The sequence below is a fragment of the Lithobates pipiens genome, unplaced genomic scaffold, assembly GCF_037356315.1.
Source record: "Lithobates pipiens isolate NorthernLeopardFrog02 unplaced genomic scaffold, aLitPip1_a1.2 Scaffold_22, whole genome shotgun sequence".
Lineage (NCBI taxonomy): Eukaryota > Metazoa > Chordata > Amphibia > Anura > Ranidae > Lithobates > Lithobates pipiens.
The window spans coordinates 134,213,083-134,232,383 of NW_027507784.1; the positions used below are offsets into that span (position 1 = coordinate 134,213,083).

The 19,301-nt window shown below is 40.8% G+C and overlaps 1 protein-coding gene across 1 annotated transcript in view; it reads right to left on the reverse strand.

Moving 5' to 3' along the window:
* The window catches only part of SPAG16 (sperm associated antigen 16), a 1,450,443-nt gene that overhangs the window by 1,323,665 nt on the left and 107,477 nt on the right, over window positions 1–19,301 (reverse strand). The window contains exon 7 of the mRNA XM_077448331.1: window positions 961–1,078. Coding sequence (XP_077304457.1) covers window positions 961–1,078 — 118 coding nt within the window. The remainder of the gene's footprint in view (window positions 1–960; window positions 1,079–19,301) is intronic.

Consider the following 19,301-nt stretch of genomic DNA (forward strand, 5'->3'; position numbering starts at 1 on the left):
ACTTTGAGAAGTTAGCATTTTTGTGTGTTGCCATTTCTGAACGTGCATTAACTGCTAGTTTTAAACCATGGAAGCTTTAAAAGCTTTAAACACATCAATTTGTGTTGACATTTAGCTTAATACAATGTTGATGATAGGCACAGTCAAGGAACTTTGCTGGGCGTCAAATACAGAGCTGATATGATTTGCTCTCTATTTGCAAGGACATGGGGTTGAAGGGACTATCATCAGGGTGGGGGGGAGAAGGACAGACTCCTGCAGGCATGAAGTGCAGTCACCTTTCCTGTCATAGCCAGCTGTACTTAGGCAAAAGCTCCGAAACTATTCGTGTCAACTTGTCACCAAACCCCACCCACACACACATTCCTATAGGACCATTACTATTATGAGTGGCATCACTGGCAAATAAGAATATGCAAGAGGTAGTTAGGGGCTGGCAAGTTTTCACACTTCTCTCTGGTTGTATGAGGTAGAAAGGAGTGGTGATGTCATAAACATCACCTTGTCCAAACAGGGAACACCTTGTATTCATTAAAAAAAAGTATACAAGGCAGTCTATGAATGGTGAACCTGAGTATGACCCAGAAGACAGAGGCTATTGCTGTAAAAGTGCAGACTACTACAGCGAAAAAAAAAAAAAAAAAAAAAAAAAAAACTATAATTGAATAGAAATAAAAATTTTTGGTTTTGGGTTTATTTTGCTTTTTTTGTCTTGGCCCTCGTTATATGCCTTTATGTTGCCTTGCTGACATTTTTGTAATAGTTCTCTACTCTGGTCCCAGTATGGTACAATTTTCTTATTGAGATAATTGGATTTAAAAGTTTAACTTCTGAGTCAGCTGGTTGTATTTAAACATATCAGCGGAAGCTCATTATTAAACAACAGTCTGCTTTTTCATTAGATTGGTGTTATTTTTTTCATATCATGTTAAGCAGTAGGAATTTACTGGGTTGCATTACCTCTCCAACAGCTCGGTCCCTCTCAAGGCTGGTCAGCATCTTCTGTCGCAGAACAGTTTGGTACTTCTCATGCAGCTGCCTCAGCAGTGGCTCGTAAGACGCATAATGAACCTTCAGTCTTGTGCAGAGCATAAAAAGGTAATACAAAGAAAGTCAACACCAACTATTCATAGTCACATACTAGAGACATTATTAAGACATTAATAATCTGTGAACCTTCAGTTAGATGGTGCTTGTGGCTCCCTAGCAGGTGAATGCTTTAAATCCATACACCTGCTATAAAGAGTACTAACATATTTTAAAGAAGCAAAAAGACTTGAATGGTGCTTCATAACACATATTATAGAAGAAAAACAATTTGCATAAACGTATCAAATCTGCAGCTGGTATACATCTGCATAATTACCATCATATTAAAGTTTACTGGCCGTGTTGTGGTTTACAAGAAAGAAAAAGATACAAGTAGACAGTATACAGCCAAGTGCCAGGTGGTCTATAACATTTGCTTTCAAATGTCCCTAAATCTATGCTTTACCTTGGTGGATCACTTCTTCAAACACAAAGCACATGTTTATGTTTGCTTGCCTAGCCTACATATTTAATGTTCAGTAATACACCAAATATAATGCTTGCGATTCTCGACATCTTGAAACTTATATCCATCTTGCATCTGCATGTATTTGTTACCATGTGCACAGACAGTTAGATTTGAAGAATCCCTCAATTTTAAATTGATTTAGAATTAATTTACTATGTACATTGGTTTACACAGTACTAAAGAGATAAAGAATTGACACATTTACAACAAACCCAGAAGATTTTTTATATTGGGTTTCCATTGATCTGCTGTTTGTTCATTTATTATCTTGGTGTGAGCATATGGCAAATTTAGCATAGTAAAAGGTTCTGGGCCGTTAAAACAAAATCGGTCTACATATGGTACACAAAAGGTTGCACTGGGAAACTTGTTTGTTGTTGCAAGTGATTAAGAGTGTTGGAAATTTTCACTCAAACATCTGTTCAATTATGTAGAGATGCACAAAGATCATGAAGCACTTCCCATTATTTCTTCTTAAGCAATAACCGAGAGATTGCACATGTATAGAACAGGGTCTGGCCAATGTAAACCATAGATATACTAATAGAAATTCACAGGCTGCCACTTCTGGCTTCCAAAAATTCTAGCTTCCTGGTTGTTATTCTGAATCGGGGTCCAAAATCCCTTTGAGTCTCCGTGCCAAATGAGGCCTGAAAGGGGATACCATAGTCGCTCCTGTGCATCACTATCTATTGTACAGAATGCAGTTCAATGCATCATTTTACCCCTCTGCAGAGCTTTCCTTTGTCAAGCGCCGAATTAGTAAAGATCAAAAAGAACTTTCACTTTTAGTCAGAAAAATACATTTATTTTGCACTTATAAATGAGCAAGTTAGTTGTTTTTTTCTTTATAAAATAGCCACTGTTCCCTACCAGCATGCTGCAGAGAAGCACCCTTGCCATCTGTGTGGAAGCAGTTGTCTCACTGAATAGGTCTTATGCTGCGTACACACGACCGGACTTTCCAGTAGACGAGGTCCAACGGAATCAGTCAGTTGGACAATCCGATCGTGTGTGGGCTAATCCGATTGTATTTCGTAAAAAAAAAAAAAAAAAATCAGACGGACCTAGAAACATTACAGGTTTCAAATTTGTCTGATGGACTCAATACCCATCGGAAAAAACGTTAGTCTGTATGCTGGTCCAAAGGACCAAATATGACACAAGGGAAGCTATTGAACTTCCTATTTTAGTCCCGTCTTACGTCATCACGTTCAAAACGGACGGACTTAGTCCGTTCGTGTCTGGCCAAGTCCGTTCGTTCGGAAAGTCAGTCGGAACTCCGCCGAAAGTCCATCGGGAAGACCGTCGGACCTAGTCTGCCAGAAAGTCCGGTCGTGTGTACTCGGCATTAGGCTCCATGCACACTGAAGCTTATAAAATGGCAGTTTTTGGGAGTTTCGCCATTTTTTTTTTTTTTTTTTAACAGCCCAAAAACTTCCCTCTGTTATCCTATGTGCTCATGAACACATGGAAGTTTTTGGATGTTTATCAGCAGTGGAGTTTATGGGCTGTTTTCTGAACACCATAAAATCGCGTTCAGGAGTCGTTTTTTCTGACCACAATGAACGCCAAATGCTCAAACACTGATAAACATCGATAATTGCTCAAAAACGTGGCTCACCAAAAGTGCAATAAAAAAGCTAACGTAGGAAAATGCTAAAAACCACTAATAAACGCTATTGGAAAACTGTCAAAAAACTTTGATAGACTCACTGCAAAGCTACTGGCATTTTTAGAATGTTATTTTAACATCCAGTGTGCATGGAGCCTTAAAAAGGAGAAGTTCGCCTTTTAGAAAAAAAAAAATAAATGCACATTTTCTTTTGGAGCCTGTACTGTAAGGCCTGATTCACACCTATGCATTTTTAGTGGTTTTTGCATATTTGCACTACAGAATGTGTTCCATAGTAAACCATGTTACATGGACTGCAGTGCAAATCTGCAAAATGCAAAAAGCACTAAAAAGTCATAGGTGTGAATCAGGCCTAAAGCACTGCACCAGCGATCGCCAGATCGCTTGTGCCATGCAGATCCCCTTCAGATTTTTCAGAATATCTGTATACCCATACATTCGCTACGGGCAGACAGATACACTGATGGGAAGAAATCAATGAACTACCACAGAGCTCCACAGCCCTGTGGTAGTTCACCGAGTACTACAAGCCGACAACTGCAAAGGATGTCGGGGCTTATAGTTCATTCACACAGCTGGCGCGGCCATGTGGGCAGAGCCCCACGTGGCCTCGCTGATTTTAAAAAGTGGCATCTAGTACAGGAAACTTCTCCCTGTACTGCTGCCACAGGGAGAGTGGCAGCATTGGGAAAAGGTTACACCCTAAAAATTGGTGGAACGTGTAACATGTTCCCAGGGCAATCTTCAGCACAGGGCAAATGGTGCACCTGCCCTGGGCCCAATCTTTGTAGGGGGGCCCGCGCTACCCGTGAATTGGGGCCGCAATGATGGCTTTGCAGAGTGCACAGAGGACACAGGAGGCTGTATTCCCAATCTAGCCGGCGGAGAGGAGCGGGGCCAGGAGCTCCACTGATGCGCACTCGCCGATCACTGCTCTAACTACAGCCTCTCTGTTCCGAGCGTCAGTGGAGCTCCCGGCCCCGCCCCCTCTCTGCTGGCTAGCGCACAAATACAGCCTCCTGTGTCCTCTGTGCACTCTGCAAAGCTGTCCTCGGGGCCCCAGTTCACGGGTAATCTCAATCTCGTGCAGTATGCCCGCAGTCTCTGGTAATGTCACGCAGTATGCCCACAGTCTCTGGTAATGTTGCGCAGTATGCCCGCAGTCTCTGGTAATGTCGTGCAGTATGCCCGCAGTCTCTGGTAATGTCGCGCAGTATGCCCGCAGTCTCTGGTAATGTCGCGCAGTATGCCCGCAGTCTCTGGTAATGTCGCGCAGTATGCCCGCAGTCTCTGGTAATGTCGCGCAGTATGCCCGCAGTCTCTGGTAATGTCGCGCAGTATGCCCGCAGTCTCTGGTAATGTTGCGCAGTATGCCCGCAGTCTCTGGTAATGTCGCGCAGTATGCCCGCAGTCTCTGGTAATGTCGCGCAGTATGCCCGCAGTCTCTGACCCTCTCCTGTAGTATGTGTATTAATGTGCCGCTTTACTTGCTCAATTATTTGGGATTGCTCCACTGCTCAGTGAGTGGTAATGATGTGCATTAACCTATAGCAACTAATCAGTGAGTGCTAATAATGTGCAGTAACCTCTCGGCAAGCAGAGATGATGTGTTGTAACCTCTAGCAACCAGTCAGTGAGCGGTAAGGATAGGCTGTAACCTCTGGCTAACAATTGCAATCGCTGCGTGATCTGCTGCAGTAAACTCATTTTGTGTCTATCTGCTATTTTTTTGTATGTCTCAGAATGGGGGGAGGGGGGGCAAGAAAATTTTTGCCCATGGCCCAATCAAAATTAAAGACAGCCCTGCATGTTCCCAAAAGTGAACATATCCTTTAAATGCCCCCCAGCTTTATCAAAGTAGGAACTCTCCAATCAGAAAGAAGCAGAGCCTTACGGATTGCAGTGTTATAAGTCAGAAAAGGATTTTCAATGAAGCTGCTGCTGCATTTAAAAAAATAAAATAAAATGATGTGCACATAACCTGTGGTTGGGCAGGTTTAATTGTGATCTGTATTAAAATAGCTCTATAGCCCCTATAGCAAAACAAGTACAGCATAAATTTAAGTGGTTTTAATGCAGAATGTACATATTAAAAACACCACTACCCTTCTGCGTCCAGCTCATTGCTAGTTTATATTTGTACAGACAATTGGAAATAGAGTGCTGTCAGGAGCACAAAATAGCTGTATCACAGTGATTTTCTCTACTTTATTCTCAGTGAATGCATGATTAACCCACCTGCCATGAAATGACACCAACAGACTTTACTATAAACCTCTGCATCATTTTTAGAATCACTTTATACACTTATACTAAAGCATATTGCAGAGGCGCAGTACCAAATTAGAGGATGTTTTGTCCTCTTGGCGGTGGAACACAGGGATAAATAATTCAGCAGTAGATTCATAATAAATCCCACTGAAATCAAAAGGATTGTTTTCTTCAGTAATTCAAGAGGCTTATTTGTATATATGTTTCCACGCAGTTTGGAGCTCACCGTTCCCATACATAAACATGGGAGATGCACAGCACTTGGCCTGTCTTACCTGCATATCTGTAAAGTAATACAGTGAACCTGGCAGACTGCAGATATGAATTGATAGGAATATTGTCAAAAGGTACTTGTAAATGTATTTTAGGTTCCATATTTTCTATTAGATAATGGGGCAATAGTGAAGTCATCCCTCCATAATGATAAAACTAAAAATGTAATCTCCACCAAAAAAAAAAAAAATAAGAAAAAAAAAAAAAAAAATGTAAAATGACACAACAGACCTCAGGTACATAGCCTGGTTGAAAACAGTCCACCCAGTTTAACCCACAAAAAAAAAAGAAAAAAAAATTTACAAAAACGTACAAAACTTCCATATACACAATCCTATACCCAGAGTTGGTCCAGCTAAACCACACTCCCACTCAAAACAAAAAACAAAAAAAAACAAACACACGTTCACACTGGTTTCCCTTAGGGGTGCTGAAACTCCAGCCATCTTAGTTGGGCAGCCAAGAAATTAAATAATCCTGTGCATGCGCACGAGATTTCATTCATTACATGCCAAGAATGTACACTGAGATGTGCAATGCAGTGTACATTCCAATAAATATTATGAACAGCATGTAATTTTGTATTACTGCAGAAAAGACACAAACAGGTCTCATCTACAATAAACAGCCTGCCTTCTCAAACTTTTTTGGGGTTTACACTTTAGTTGCACTTTCATTTTATAGCGGTTGCCAGAAAATGAGACGAAAGGACATTTTTCAATAGGTACACCTATTCCAGCAACAACTGTCTTAAAGGGGAGTTCCTCACTTTGGAAAGATTTCCTCTCATTTTCTGTTTTGGACAGGAAGTAAAGAAAAATCTCCCCAATGGAACAAAGACAACAAAAAAATAAACTGATAGGAGGTTTTTAACCCTTTCCTACTATATTCAAAACTGAAAAAAAGTTGCATTTAATGGGGCCATTGTCAACCAGGGTTTAATAGAACCCTAGGGTTCCTTGGGCTTTGGTTGATTGTCCTCCGATCCCAATGGTGCCTGCACAGTTCAAGGGCCAATTTACATTGGCAGATCCAGCAGCATGACAATGATCTTTTTAGCTGTATGGTTAGCGCTCTAAACACCAGTGTAAGGAGAAGCAATCTTCCCACTTATTACCACTGCAAGGGAAAGGGGGCCATTCTTCACACTGGCCATCATGTTAAGGGGCATTCGTCCCATTGACCATCAATGTAAGGGACAGTTTCCCAATTATCCTCAATGAATTTACTTTAGCCTGAGTTTCCTGAAACCTAGAAATATCTTCAGGGCTCCTCTGCGATAAAAAGGCAGATGAAGTCTAAGTTAATGTACATCTACTTTATAGCATTTTCCATTAATCAACAATTCCCGGAGTGCTATTTTCCGTACTTGATTTTACTAACAGTGGGTATTTATATGTGAATGGGACTCTCAAACTGAGAGGAGTAAGGGGCATCTTTGTTCCAATAGATTTTTAAGTAAATGAACAGCCCACCCCCCCAGCTTTTATAACTTTTTCTCTTGCCTTTCATACCATATTTTAACATTTTGTATACCCCTGAACAAAACACTGGAGCAGCAAAAGATTTCAAGTGCTTCTAGCACAAAATTTAAAAGGTTTAAAATACAAAATTTTCATGGATGAGTAGCCTGAGGACAGGAAGGTTTCTGTGCAGACACATCCTCTTGCAAGTAGGCTAAACTCTCATACAGACTTATAATTGATTTTAACTTTTGTGTTGTCTGTCCTAAGGGTACCCAACACTTTGTCACTAATGCCAAAAAAATGGTAACACAGGAAAAGCAAAACATTTGGAAAATATATGACAGCTTTTTCATATTTTAATCAAAATCATTGCAGTCCCTGGAGGGAATGACAGCTACATTTCTTTATCTGCAAAAACTGAGATGGAGATCTATGGACTACATGGCAAAAAAATACTTTGTGCTATACTTAAAATATGCTTTTGGAACAGAAGATCATTGATTGCACCTTTAAGAGCCCCGCAAAACGTAAAATGATCAATAACAGATTATAGAAAGATATGACGTGGGAGTTTCTTGGGATTTGACTGTACAGAGTTCCGCTGACAAATTGAATGAAAAGCATTACAGGAAGCATAGGACACGGCCACAACGACTTCTCCAGAAAAAGAGTCAATTAAAATGCTACTTGCAGTATGAAAGTCAATAGCTCTTGCTTCATTGATTACTGGGCCACTGTAAAGACCCATATGTCATTTGTATGGGCTACAGAAGAAGCAATCTAGTAAGCTGCTGTTAATTACAAGAAAGTTTGCAGCAAAGCTTTAATTCAAATCTTTATCATCACATACCCAGCAGTATAAAAGAACAGGGTAAAGGGAATTTGCCACAGGCCACCAAAACAGGGAAGGCATCAAGAAATATGGAAGTATTGGGGGCGTGGCTAACCACAGAGCATGATGGACGTCTGACTCCTCAGCTCCTGCACCGACCGGACTCTATAACGGAGACATTGCCATTCAGACTGCCTCTACAAACCCCTAATCACACGGGGAGACTGCCGCAAGACCCAGCTATGTCCCAGGCAAACCGCAAACGAAAAGATTACCGGCCCCCGAAGAAACTGACTGATTACTTTAATCAGCCGCCGGACACTGAAATCCAAGATGGCGCCCGCGACCCTGCTCGAGAATCATCTGCCTACACAGATCTCCCTGATGCAGACGAGCCTGAATTATCTACTCCACAGCATTCTCCTGAATCATCTACTCAGTATACTCCCTCCTCGGCCAGTAATAGCCCAGCAAAGGCGCGGATGCGACTGGATTCTGTGCAGCCCAACTCTGAGGTAAGCCCTGCATCCCTCTCAATCTCACATCAGCCCTCAGCTATTGCGGCCTTCCCCACCTCTGACCAGCCTGTTCTGGACACTACCATGAAGGAGATGCTCATCTCCTTACAATCTTCCCTACATACTGAGATAGCATCCATGTTTACTAAATTTTCCTCTCATTTGCTGCAATTAGGACAAAAAATCCAACGTGTTGAACATCATATGGGTGACCTGACTAATACTGTCAATGACCTTGTGGATGCCCAAGATCACACGCATGATGAACAACAGTGGTTGAAATCCAAAATGGCGGACCTTGAAGACCGCTCTCGACGTAACAACGTCAAAATCAGGGGTATACCCGAATCGGTCTTGCCTCATGACCTCAACACATACGCCAGAAAAATTATCTCCACTATATTGCCAGACCTGTCACCTATGGAGACCATAATTGATCGCATACAGCGCATTCCCAAGCCGCCATACCTTGCAGCAACCATACCCAGGGATGTCTTGACGCGGGTCCATTTTTTCCACGCTAAAGATCAGCTACTGTTCAAGACCAGGCATCTGAACAAGCTGCCTGAACCGTTCACTGACTTGCAGCTATTTGCAGATCTGTCTCAGCATACTAGACAACTGCGCAGACAACTAAATACCATTACTAAACCACTGTTTAACCACAAGATCCCCTACCAATGGGGATTTCCGACTAAACTCATCGTTACCAGAAATGGAACGAAACATACCATCACATCAGTCCCTGAAGGCATAAAGCTCCAACAATGGGAAATCATCCCGGAAGAGCCTGCCGCACTATCCAACACTCGCAGAGGACCTTCCCAACCCCTCTATGCTAAACAACCTCCTAATGCTCGCTGAAGTCACTCTCCAGGCGATGATCATTCATTCATTTTATGCTATGCTTACTCCGGTCGGTGCCCTGCTTGTGCAGTGTTCACCACAAACTTTTACCCCACTCAGTTGACACAGCCTAGTGTTTTCAGGCTGTTCTAAGCTACAGTTCATACCGTTTCTTTTACTGTTCTGCTTACAGTTACCACATTATTCTATTATAACCTCTTCTCTCCACCCTCTCCTTCTCCGGTTTACCTCCATCTTGAGAAATCTACCTGCAATACCTACAGGAACTCGCCTCCAGGAACCATTTGACACTGTAAAGAAACTCTCACCTACCGTAAGTACCGACTACTACTACTACTACTACTACTACACCTAACACCCATGCCTGCTATACAATATGCCAAAATTTCTCTCACTTAATACAAAAGGACTTAACTATCCAGCGAAAAGATCTTCCATGTGGAGGACTGCCACTCAATCCAAGTGTGACATCCTCTGTCTCCAAGAGACACACTTTAAAAAGTCGGATGAGCCTCGCTGTTCTAACCGCCGATTCCCCCACATCTTTAAGTCCTCAGGACCAGACAAACGCAATGGGGTTATGATAGCGATTAAAGACACCATTGCCTTCACCCTACACAACAGCATAGTGGATGAGGATGGGAGATACCTAGCAGTGGACTGTACTCTTGACAAAACCAGATACACCATTGTAAACATCTACTCCCCCAGCACTGGCCAAATCAAATTCCTATCTAGATTGATGAAAAAGCTCGAAAAATTTCGACAGTTTTGTTTCATTATTTGTGGAGACTTCAATGTGGTACCGGACAATTCGATAGATATTTCTTCACGCTCTTCCAGACTAACTTCCCCAATGACTACCTTCATCAGAAACAATAACCTCTACAACATCTGGAGATGTCACCATACCACAGAGAGAGACTACTCTTTTTTTCACACAGACATAACTGCTACACGAGGATTGACTATTTTCTTGTCGATAAATGGACACTAACCAGATCAACTGACTCGGGCATCGGTACGATAACCTGGTTCGACCACGCTCCAATAACTCTCACTGTTACGGATCATCCAAATTCCCCGCGCCACATGGTATGGAGAGCGAATGCAGACATCATCCATTCCCCAGAACATTCTTCTTATATACGCACTCATCTCGAATAATTTTTTTAATTAAATGCTGGATCAGTCTCCAGTAATACTGTCCTCTGGAATGCGCATAAGGCATTCGTCAGAGGGATCATTATGCAGCTCTCTGCACTAGAGAATCGGAGGAGATCACAGCGTCTAGACACCATTATAGCCAAGATACATGCACTTGACGTTCAAAACCAAACCAATCCAGATCCTAAACTAAAAGAACAGTTAGTTCTCCTCCAACAGGAACTCAGAAATTTACTCCTAGAAACAGACACTAAAACCCACACAAAACTCGAAGCACACTACTACACTACAGGCAAAGCAGGGAAGGCACTTGCGCTAAAGATTAAGGGTCGCTACGTTAAATCCAGAATCCACTACCTCAAAACAGAAACTTTTTGATCCTCAAGCTATTGCTGATGCTTTTAGCCATTATTACCAAACACTGTACAATTTGAAAGATGACACGAACACAAACCAACCCTCCCTCGCAGAAATTAATACATTCCTACAAACAATTGACCTACCGACACTATCACAACAACATTTAACCGACCTGAATACACCCTTCACCCAGTTAGAGGTTCAAAACATCATAACAGCTTTACCTACCAATAAATCACCAGGGCCTGATGGCTTAACCAACAAATACTACAAAAAAATTTGTACTACCTTGGCTCCCTACCTCTCTCAAGTGTGCAATAACGCTGCCTCTTCTCTTCCCGATGAAATGCTTAAAGCTCTAATAATTATGTTACCGAAGCCAGGGAAGGAACCCAACACACCACAAAACTTTCGCCCGATTTCACTCCTCAATATCGACACAAAAATATTTGCTAAACTCATAGCTAATCGACTAGTTCAAATTATGCCCACCTTGATCCACCCGGATCAATCAGGTTTTACAAAGGGTAGACAAACTTTTGACGCCACAAGGAGACTAATTAACATAATACACCATGCAAAGACCAACAGAACGCCTTCTCTGCTCCTGTCTCTGGATGCAGAGAAGGCGTTCGACAGGGTCCATTGGGCTTACCTAGAAGCCACACTCCATAAATTTGGATTCCATGGCCATATATTTTCGGCAATCATGGCCTTATACTCCTCTCCGTATGCACAAGTCTACACAGATGGCATTGTCTCCCGATCATTCCCAATAACCAATGGCACCCGCCAGGTATGCCCCCTATAGCCACTCATCTTTAACCTGATAATGGAACCCCTGGCGGCACATATCAGAAAATGTACCACTATAACAGGCTTCAAAATAGGTCACATTGAACATAAAATAAATCTGTTTGCAGATGATGTCATAATGATGCTTACCAATCCCATGACTTCCCTGGCTTCGGTACAACATGTTCTAACCAACTTCGGTTCGGTTTCATACTATAAGGTCAATGAAACTAAATATTATATTTTAGACCTAGGTCTTGACGCCATTACCAGCAAGATTTTACGTAACCAATATGCATATCCCTGGGCCGACAATGGTATATCGTATTTAGGCATCGTGCTCACCAAATCAGTATCCAGATTGTTCCAGTCTAACTATATAGCCACCAAACAAATGCTAATCAAAGAATTATCCAAACTGACCCAATTTGAACTCTCATGGTCAGGCAGGCTAGCAGCCTTTAAAATGCTCCTACTACCCAAACTACTGTACACGTTTCGCACCCTTCCCATCCCCTTAACCAAATCCCATCTCAATTCTTTACAATCTATCCCTACTAACTACATATGGCAAGGTAAAAAACCTAGAAGAAACCACTCTAAGCTCATCAAACATAAACATGCGGATGGCATGGGATATACCGACATCCGAGATTACTACTTGGCCACCATGCTTTCCCAATTGAAAGAATGGACTAATCCCCCCCCCCACACCACACTATGGGGTGATATTGAAAATCATGCCACACCAGGCTCTGATCTTAAAAGTTGGCTCTGTAGCTCCCCAGCTTTTGTGATGAACCTACGCCTATACTCACCCACCATACAGGCATCGAACTCTGCATGTAAAATACTACACAACAGTAAGTGGATATCCTCTCCCATGAAAGACATACAGATACCCCTACAAACTCCAAATTTTGCCCCCTGATCTGACCCTCCCTACATGGCTCACATCACACACACACACACACATACACACACACATACACACACACATTAACCACGACTGAACTTAGAACCCTCACAGACCACAAAACATTCCCTGAGATCCAGTCCACATACAGGGCACCTACTTCAGTCTTCCTCACATACCACAGGATATGTTCCTGCCTGACCACACACACTCACATAGAAGGGGCACTGCCTACAAAATTATGGAACTTCCATTTCTCCCATAGCTCCACGGCTAAAGGCATCTCACTTATCTACCCATTACTACAGGAGAAAAACATCTTCTGCAAATCCAAACCCTTCTTAGACTGGGAATCGGACACACGCCTACAACTCTCTGATGCCCAATGGCAACAAGCGCTAAACTCTATTTATAAAGCTACACGGTGCACAGGTTTATGGGAACCAATGACCAAAATCACACTTCGATGGTACCCGACTCCACACAGGCTAGCTAAATTCCATTCCACATGGCGTAATTGTAATTATACGGGGACTCTACTCCACATCCTATGGCAATGTCCTAAAGTACGACCCCTCTGGTCGGAAGTCACACAACTCATACATGAAGTAAGTCATACCACTCTTTCCTTGACACCGCAACTCGCTATACTCAACATAATTCCAGATGATGTCCTTACTCATATCCTTTTGGCAACTAGACTGCTTCTAACTAGAAACTGGAAATCACCAAACTTACCTATTATCTTTGACATCACCACACTGGTCCATTCACACTACACCTATGAACTTCTAGGATCAAGAGGCCTAGCCTCATACACTAAAACTCAGACCAAATGGCTCCCATAGCACAGATGGTACAAATCTAAGATTGACTGATCTTCCACTTGATGACTTCTTTTTTCTTGCTATTATTCCTGTAATTGAAGGGTTACTTACCATACAACTTTGTTCTCAAGATCCTTACCCCCTCCTACTCCACCCCCCCCCCCCCCCCACCCTATCTCCTATCCCAATAACCTTTACTTCAATTATTACATGGCACATTACCAGATCACTTACCTCTGCTTCCTGTTTTCTGCCAATCATATATATGTTTGCCGAGGTTATTGTTACTACTGGCAATTTCTGTTATGTTATATTAAGATTGTAACCGATGGAATTGTATTTTCTACTATTGTCCATTGTGAAAATCAATAAAAATCAATTTGAGAAAAAAAAAAAAAAAAAAAAGAAGAAGAAATATGGAAGTATTGGGGTTAGAAATATGAACTTTCATATGTAAAAGTACCAACTCAACAAATGTCCTGGATATGTATTGAGTGGTCCATGCAGTACAATGAGTTAAAGCTGTACGCCAGACAAACAGCAAATCTTTTGTAAGAGTACATATATGTAAACCGTTTTATCTTTCAAAGCCATAAAACATGCGTTTTACAACTAGTCCTGAATTTTGAACAATGCTGCTGATCTGACTTTTCTGTAGTTATGTTAAGCAGTACAGTTTTATCACCTTTCTGCTCCCAGCCTGTGATTGGACAGTGAAGGAGCAGTAGTGACTGATGAGTTCAGCAAACAAAAACACTCTCCTCCAATAAACATATTGTTTGTCAGTACATTTGCATCAAGCACACCTGATCAGCATTTAGTGCCGTTTCTTTTTATCCAAAGCAGAGTTCTGCTGTGCAGGTGATAACAAAAATCTGAAGTAAAGTCAAATTTAGATACTTACAATAATGTAATACAAAATAACATAGCGGTTTCTACAGAGGGGAAAACTAAAAAAAAAAAAAAAAAAAAAAAAATCTGCTAAATATATTTGAAGAGTTAAGAAATGCTTATCTGGGACACTTTTGAGCTAAAATATATTCACATAAACCTAACTCAGCTCAACCAGGGTCCCTGGCACCCTGGTGTGCCTTTATGTTTCTTCAACAATGGCATACAATCTACAAGCTCAACCAAGCCTGCCTTTTATGTCACATACACACAACTGGACTTTTTGACAGCAAAGGTCCGACAGAACAAGTCCGGACAGTTCGATTGTGTCTGGGCTCCATCTGACCTTTGCTTGCCAAAAATCCAGCGGACTTTAGAAATAGAACATGTTTTAAATTTTCCCGCTGGAATGAAAAATCCGTTTGTGTGTATGCTAGTCCAACGGACAAAAACCGACGCTAAGGCAGCTATTGGCTACTGGCTATGAACTTCCTTATTCTAGTTTGGTCGTACGTCATCACGTTAGAATCCGTCGTACTTTGGTGTGATTGTATGTGTCCAAGTCCGTTCATTCAGAAAGTCTGCCGAAAGTCCGTCAGGAAGACTGTCGGACCTAGTCCGTCGAAAAATCCGGTCGCGTGTACACGGCATAAGTTACACAAAGTCATAGATTCTCATTGTGCACCATTAAAACTTTCTAGCTACTGGCATCCTAACAACCAATGATATAATTGCTAGATAAGGAAGACATTAGGTCCTTGTGCAGCATTCTTGTTTGTCCTTCCCTTGCCCCCCTTCATCAGCACTGGGGTCACATTAGCTAAGCGAGGGACAGAAACTGAGGGAGAGGAGAAACATTGGAATAATAGTCAGTACCAGTATGCAAAGATGTATTTTCTTAAGAAGAATAAATTGTCTCTAACGTTGGGTTTCCTATGTGTGTGTGTGTATGTTGCTGTATTATGTGAAGAATCACTGACCTTATCTTGGGGAAATAACAGATATTGACCAAAATATACTCACTGCAGCCAAGCAATCCCCCCCCCCCCCTTTATAATGATAAGTCTGGAAGCATCTGTACAAGTCAGCGGCAGTCTACGAACAACCAATCCAGATCAAGAGGATTGAGAAACAATCATCCCGTGACGATCGGTAACTAGAGCAAAACGAATTTCCAAAGGTTTTTCTTTGTTGGAGCACAACGTTGCTTCTATGTAATTAATTATTAATGGCTATGTTAAATTGCTGGCAAATCTCTGAAAATACTACCATTGATTTTATGACTTTATACCTGCCGTAGCAACTAGTTGTTTGTAATAGAGAACTCTCATGTTTTCAGAGTTCTGGAAACAATCTGATGAAGAAAGAACACCTGGAAGGCAAATGTGGAATTACTGGCATGACTTACTGATCAGAACAAACATACACACAAACTCATAAGTACCAATCTATAGTCAGGACTGCCTTGATTGCTAAAAAAAAAATTCTCAAAATTAGACTGGCGGTGCTTCATGGGGCAGCAGATAAGGCAAGACTGGTGCATTAATAGCAAGAATCATTAAAAGACCATTACAGCAAAAATACTGTATTCTGGTAGGCATGTGTGGTTAATACTTATAATATTATTCAGTATACAAAAACATTTATTTTAAATTCCTTGATTTATATTTTTCTCCATATTTACATGCAGACCTTTTTTTTTCACAAAAACCGTTGCTGTAACCGTTTAAAGAGAGTTGAGTTAGTTTAAATGTGTTTGTCACTTATTTTAAATCCATTTAAAACTGAATGTACGTCAAAAAATACCCTGTCCACAGAGTGACATTTCACTGTGGAGCAAACACAGCTGCCAACATGTTAAAAAGAAGTGGAACAATAACTGATCTCCCATAAGGATCAACAGGTAAAAAACTTTATGATACCTTGGAAGTTAGAAAAACTGAATCTGCTTTAATACTAGAGGCAGAATGCATCATTTAAGTATTTTTTTTTTTTGTTGCCCATAGTTCCAGTTTAAAGAACTTCATTCAGGAAAAAAAAAACTGCACACAAACCTAAAGAATGCCAAGAAAATGCCTTCAATTAATCCTGCAGCTTGCTTTTCAAAATCCTTCTGCCAGAATCCTGACTAGGTCTGGTACAAGTAATCATATTACCCCTATTATGGAGTTCTTGCACTGGGTACCCATTAGGTTTCACACAGGACTTAAAGATCCTCTTGCTCACCTATAAGGCTCTTCATTGTTTTGCCCCCCTTTGTGTCTCTGAACTTTTATCAACTTACCCCTCCCCCCACCACCCATAGCCTCCACTCCTAAAATGTTGGACTTCTATGTGTCCCCACTTACACTCAATGGGAGCCTTCTCCTGCTATGCTCCAAAACTCTGGAATTCACTTCCAAATGACAGAGTCATCGTCTCTAAATTCATTCAAAACAAATCTAAAAAAAACTTTTTTCTTTAGAGAAGCTTTCACATAATTGTCCCTTTTTTCCTTAATGTTTCCCTGTGTATTTCTTGCGTTTTCCTTGTAAAGCGCTTTGAGAAGCTACCTTTCAAGGCATTATGTAAAATAAAGTTTATTATTATTATTAGGATTGGACCACTGCTGGGTCACTGCACCAGCATTCTAGTTGGTTCGAAAAACACAAAGAAGTCATTGGAGGCAGGTTTAAAACTTGTAAAGCACTATTCTTCTTTCATTGGCTGAAACAAGGCAATACTTATTGCCTTCTTATTTCTAAGTTTTGAGAGTGGTCAGACATTCTCTTTACACATGGATAGAATGTTATATGTCTACAGGTACAGCACTTAGGGGTTTGTTCTGTTTCAGCTGAATTCAATTCACTGCTTGGACTATGCGACTCAGGTGGCACCAAACAGAGGGTTCAATGAAAGGAAAATTGTCAGCAAAGGACTTAAGTTTTCAGTATGTGTTTGTTATTGTATGTGAATTGAGGTTGATTCTCCTTTGCAATAACCATAATTTGCCAGGCACCATTTTTGAGTGGTGAATGAAATGCTATTCAAACAGAAGGTATGAACTTGTACAGGTCCTTAAATTAAAGTAAGGTTCATATAATTTTGCTAGCAATCACCTTAGGTATATATATATATATATATATATATATATATATATATATATATATATATATATATATATATATATATATATATATATATATATATATATATATATATATATATATAAGAAAATGCATCCCACATTGCCCTAAAAAGTGTGCTTACTTAGTCTCTCGTCTCAAGAAATCAGCTCAACACACACCTTATCTAGCTCTAACATAGTTACTGCCTTACATGTTGATACAGGGTCTCTTGGCCCCAGAGATATTAAGATTGTTCACTTCTAAATATGATGGTATCCCTTTGGATCTCAGTAATATTATATTGTTATACTGCAATCTTACTGTTTGTAAGAATGTTCAACCATTGTTCTATGGTTGAACATTCTTACCAACAGTAAGATTGCAGTATAACAACTTGGCCACACACAAAACGGACCAAGTCCCCTAGTTTTGAACGTGATGACATAAAACGGGACTAAACAAAGAAGTTCAATCGCCAGTAACCAATAGCTTCCCTTGCATTGTATTTGGTCCGTCGGACCAGCACACAGATGAACGGTTTTCCCAATTCTGTCGGAATCGAATCTGTCGGTTAGATTTGAAACATGTTCTATTTCTAGGTCAGTCGGATTTTTTATTTATTTTTTTAAACGCTCAGACTAGCCCACACAAGATCGGATTGTCTGACGGACTAATCCCTTCGGACCTAGTCTGCTGGAAAGTCTGGTTGTGTGTACGCGGTCTAAGTGTACTATTTTGAGCACAACTTTTGATATGTGGAAGTTAACATTGTGCTAGTGGTACTGTTCATATCTACACGTGCCTTACTATTATTGGAGGCTTTGACTCCTCTACAAATGCAATGTTTGACTATGGTGTATTTTTTTAATTTTTCCAAATGTTTTTATTAAAGATTAAAAAAATAAAATACATTGAGGTTCCCCATAGCAGAACTTTGGGTGGCAGCAGACAAAACCAAACCCAAGAAAATTTGACTTTTTGAATTGGCTTTGATTAATTTCCAGTAACAAACACTTGTAGTTTCAGTAGTGAGCTATAAGGATGAGCTCAGGTGTGTTCACAAACAGCACGTGCAGAGCCCACCAGGAAGTCGGCACTTTGGAGCTCTAATCACAAGCAGTGAGACATTGTCCTGATGCGTGGCTGCAGAGATCGGGAATACTGGACATACTAGGAGCCAATAAAGAGGAAGTTCAATTGTCAGACGCCACCCTTTGGGCTCCTTCTGCTAATTTAGTGTTAGTAGAAGTCTGGTGAGTGTTTGGTGAGTGTTGATTTTCAGTTCGTTTATGAATGGCCGTTTGTCAACCAGACATGTTGTGTAATCAGAGGAGAGAACATGTTATTTATTATTGGCCTTGGAGTTATTGCTTTGACCAAAGTCCAGTCCAGGACCAGGAGGTGAAGGATTTCTTGTACCAAAAATTGGTTGCTTTATTAATCGTGACCAATTATGTCACATGCCATTGCTATGGGTGCTCCATGAGAATAATTCGGATGATTTTCAAAATTATCTCCAGATGACGGGACCCCTGTTTTCACCAAGTCTTGGCATTGCTGACTCCCTATATTAGGAAGCAGGACACATGCATGAGGCTTTTATTTTATGTTTTGGTTGAATAATGGTTCAATTTGGTATATTTCTATATTTTTGGATGCATAGAATGCACTTTTTGGTTAAGTTCTATTGTCAGATAGCATGTCTAATTTTATTTGTTTTCTTTTTTTAAAGAGGAAGTAAACCCTGATGAGTTTACTTCCTCTTTCATTCCCTGCAAAGGTAAAGCATAATGGACTACTATGCATCGCATAATAGT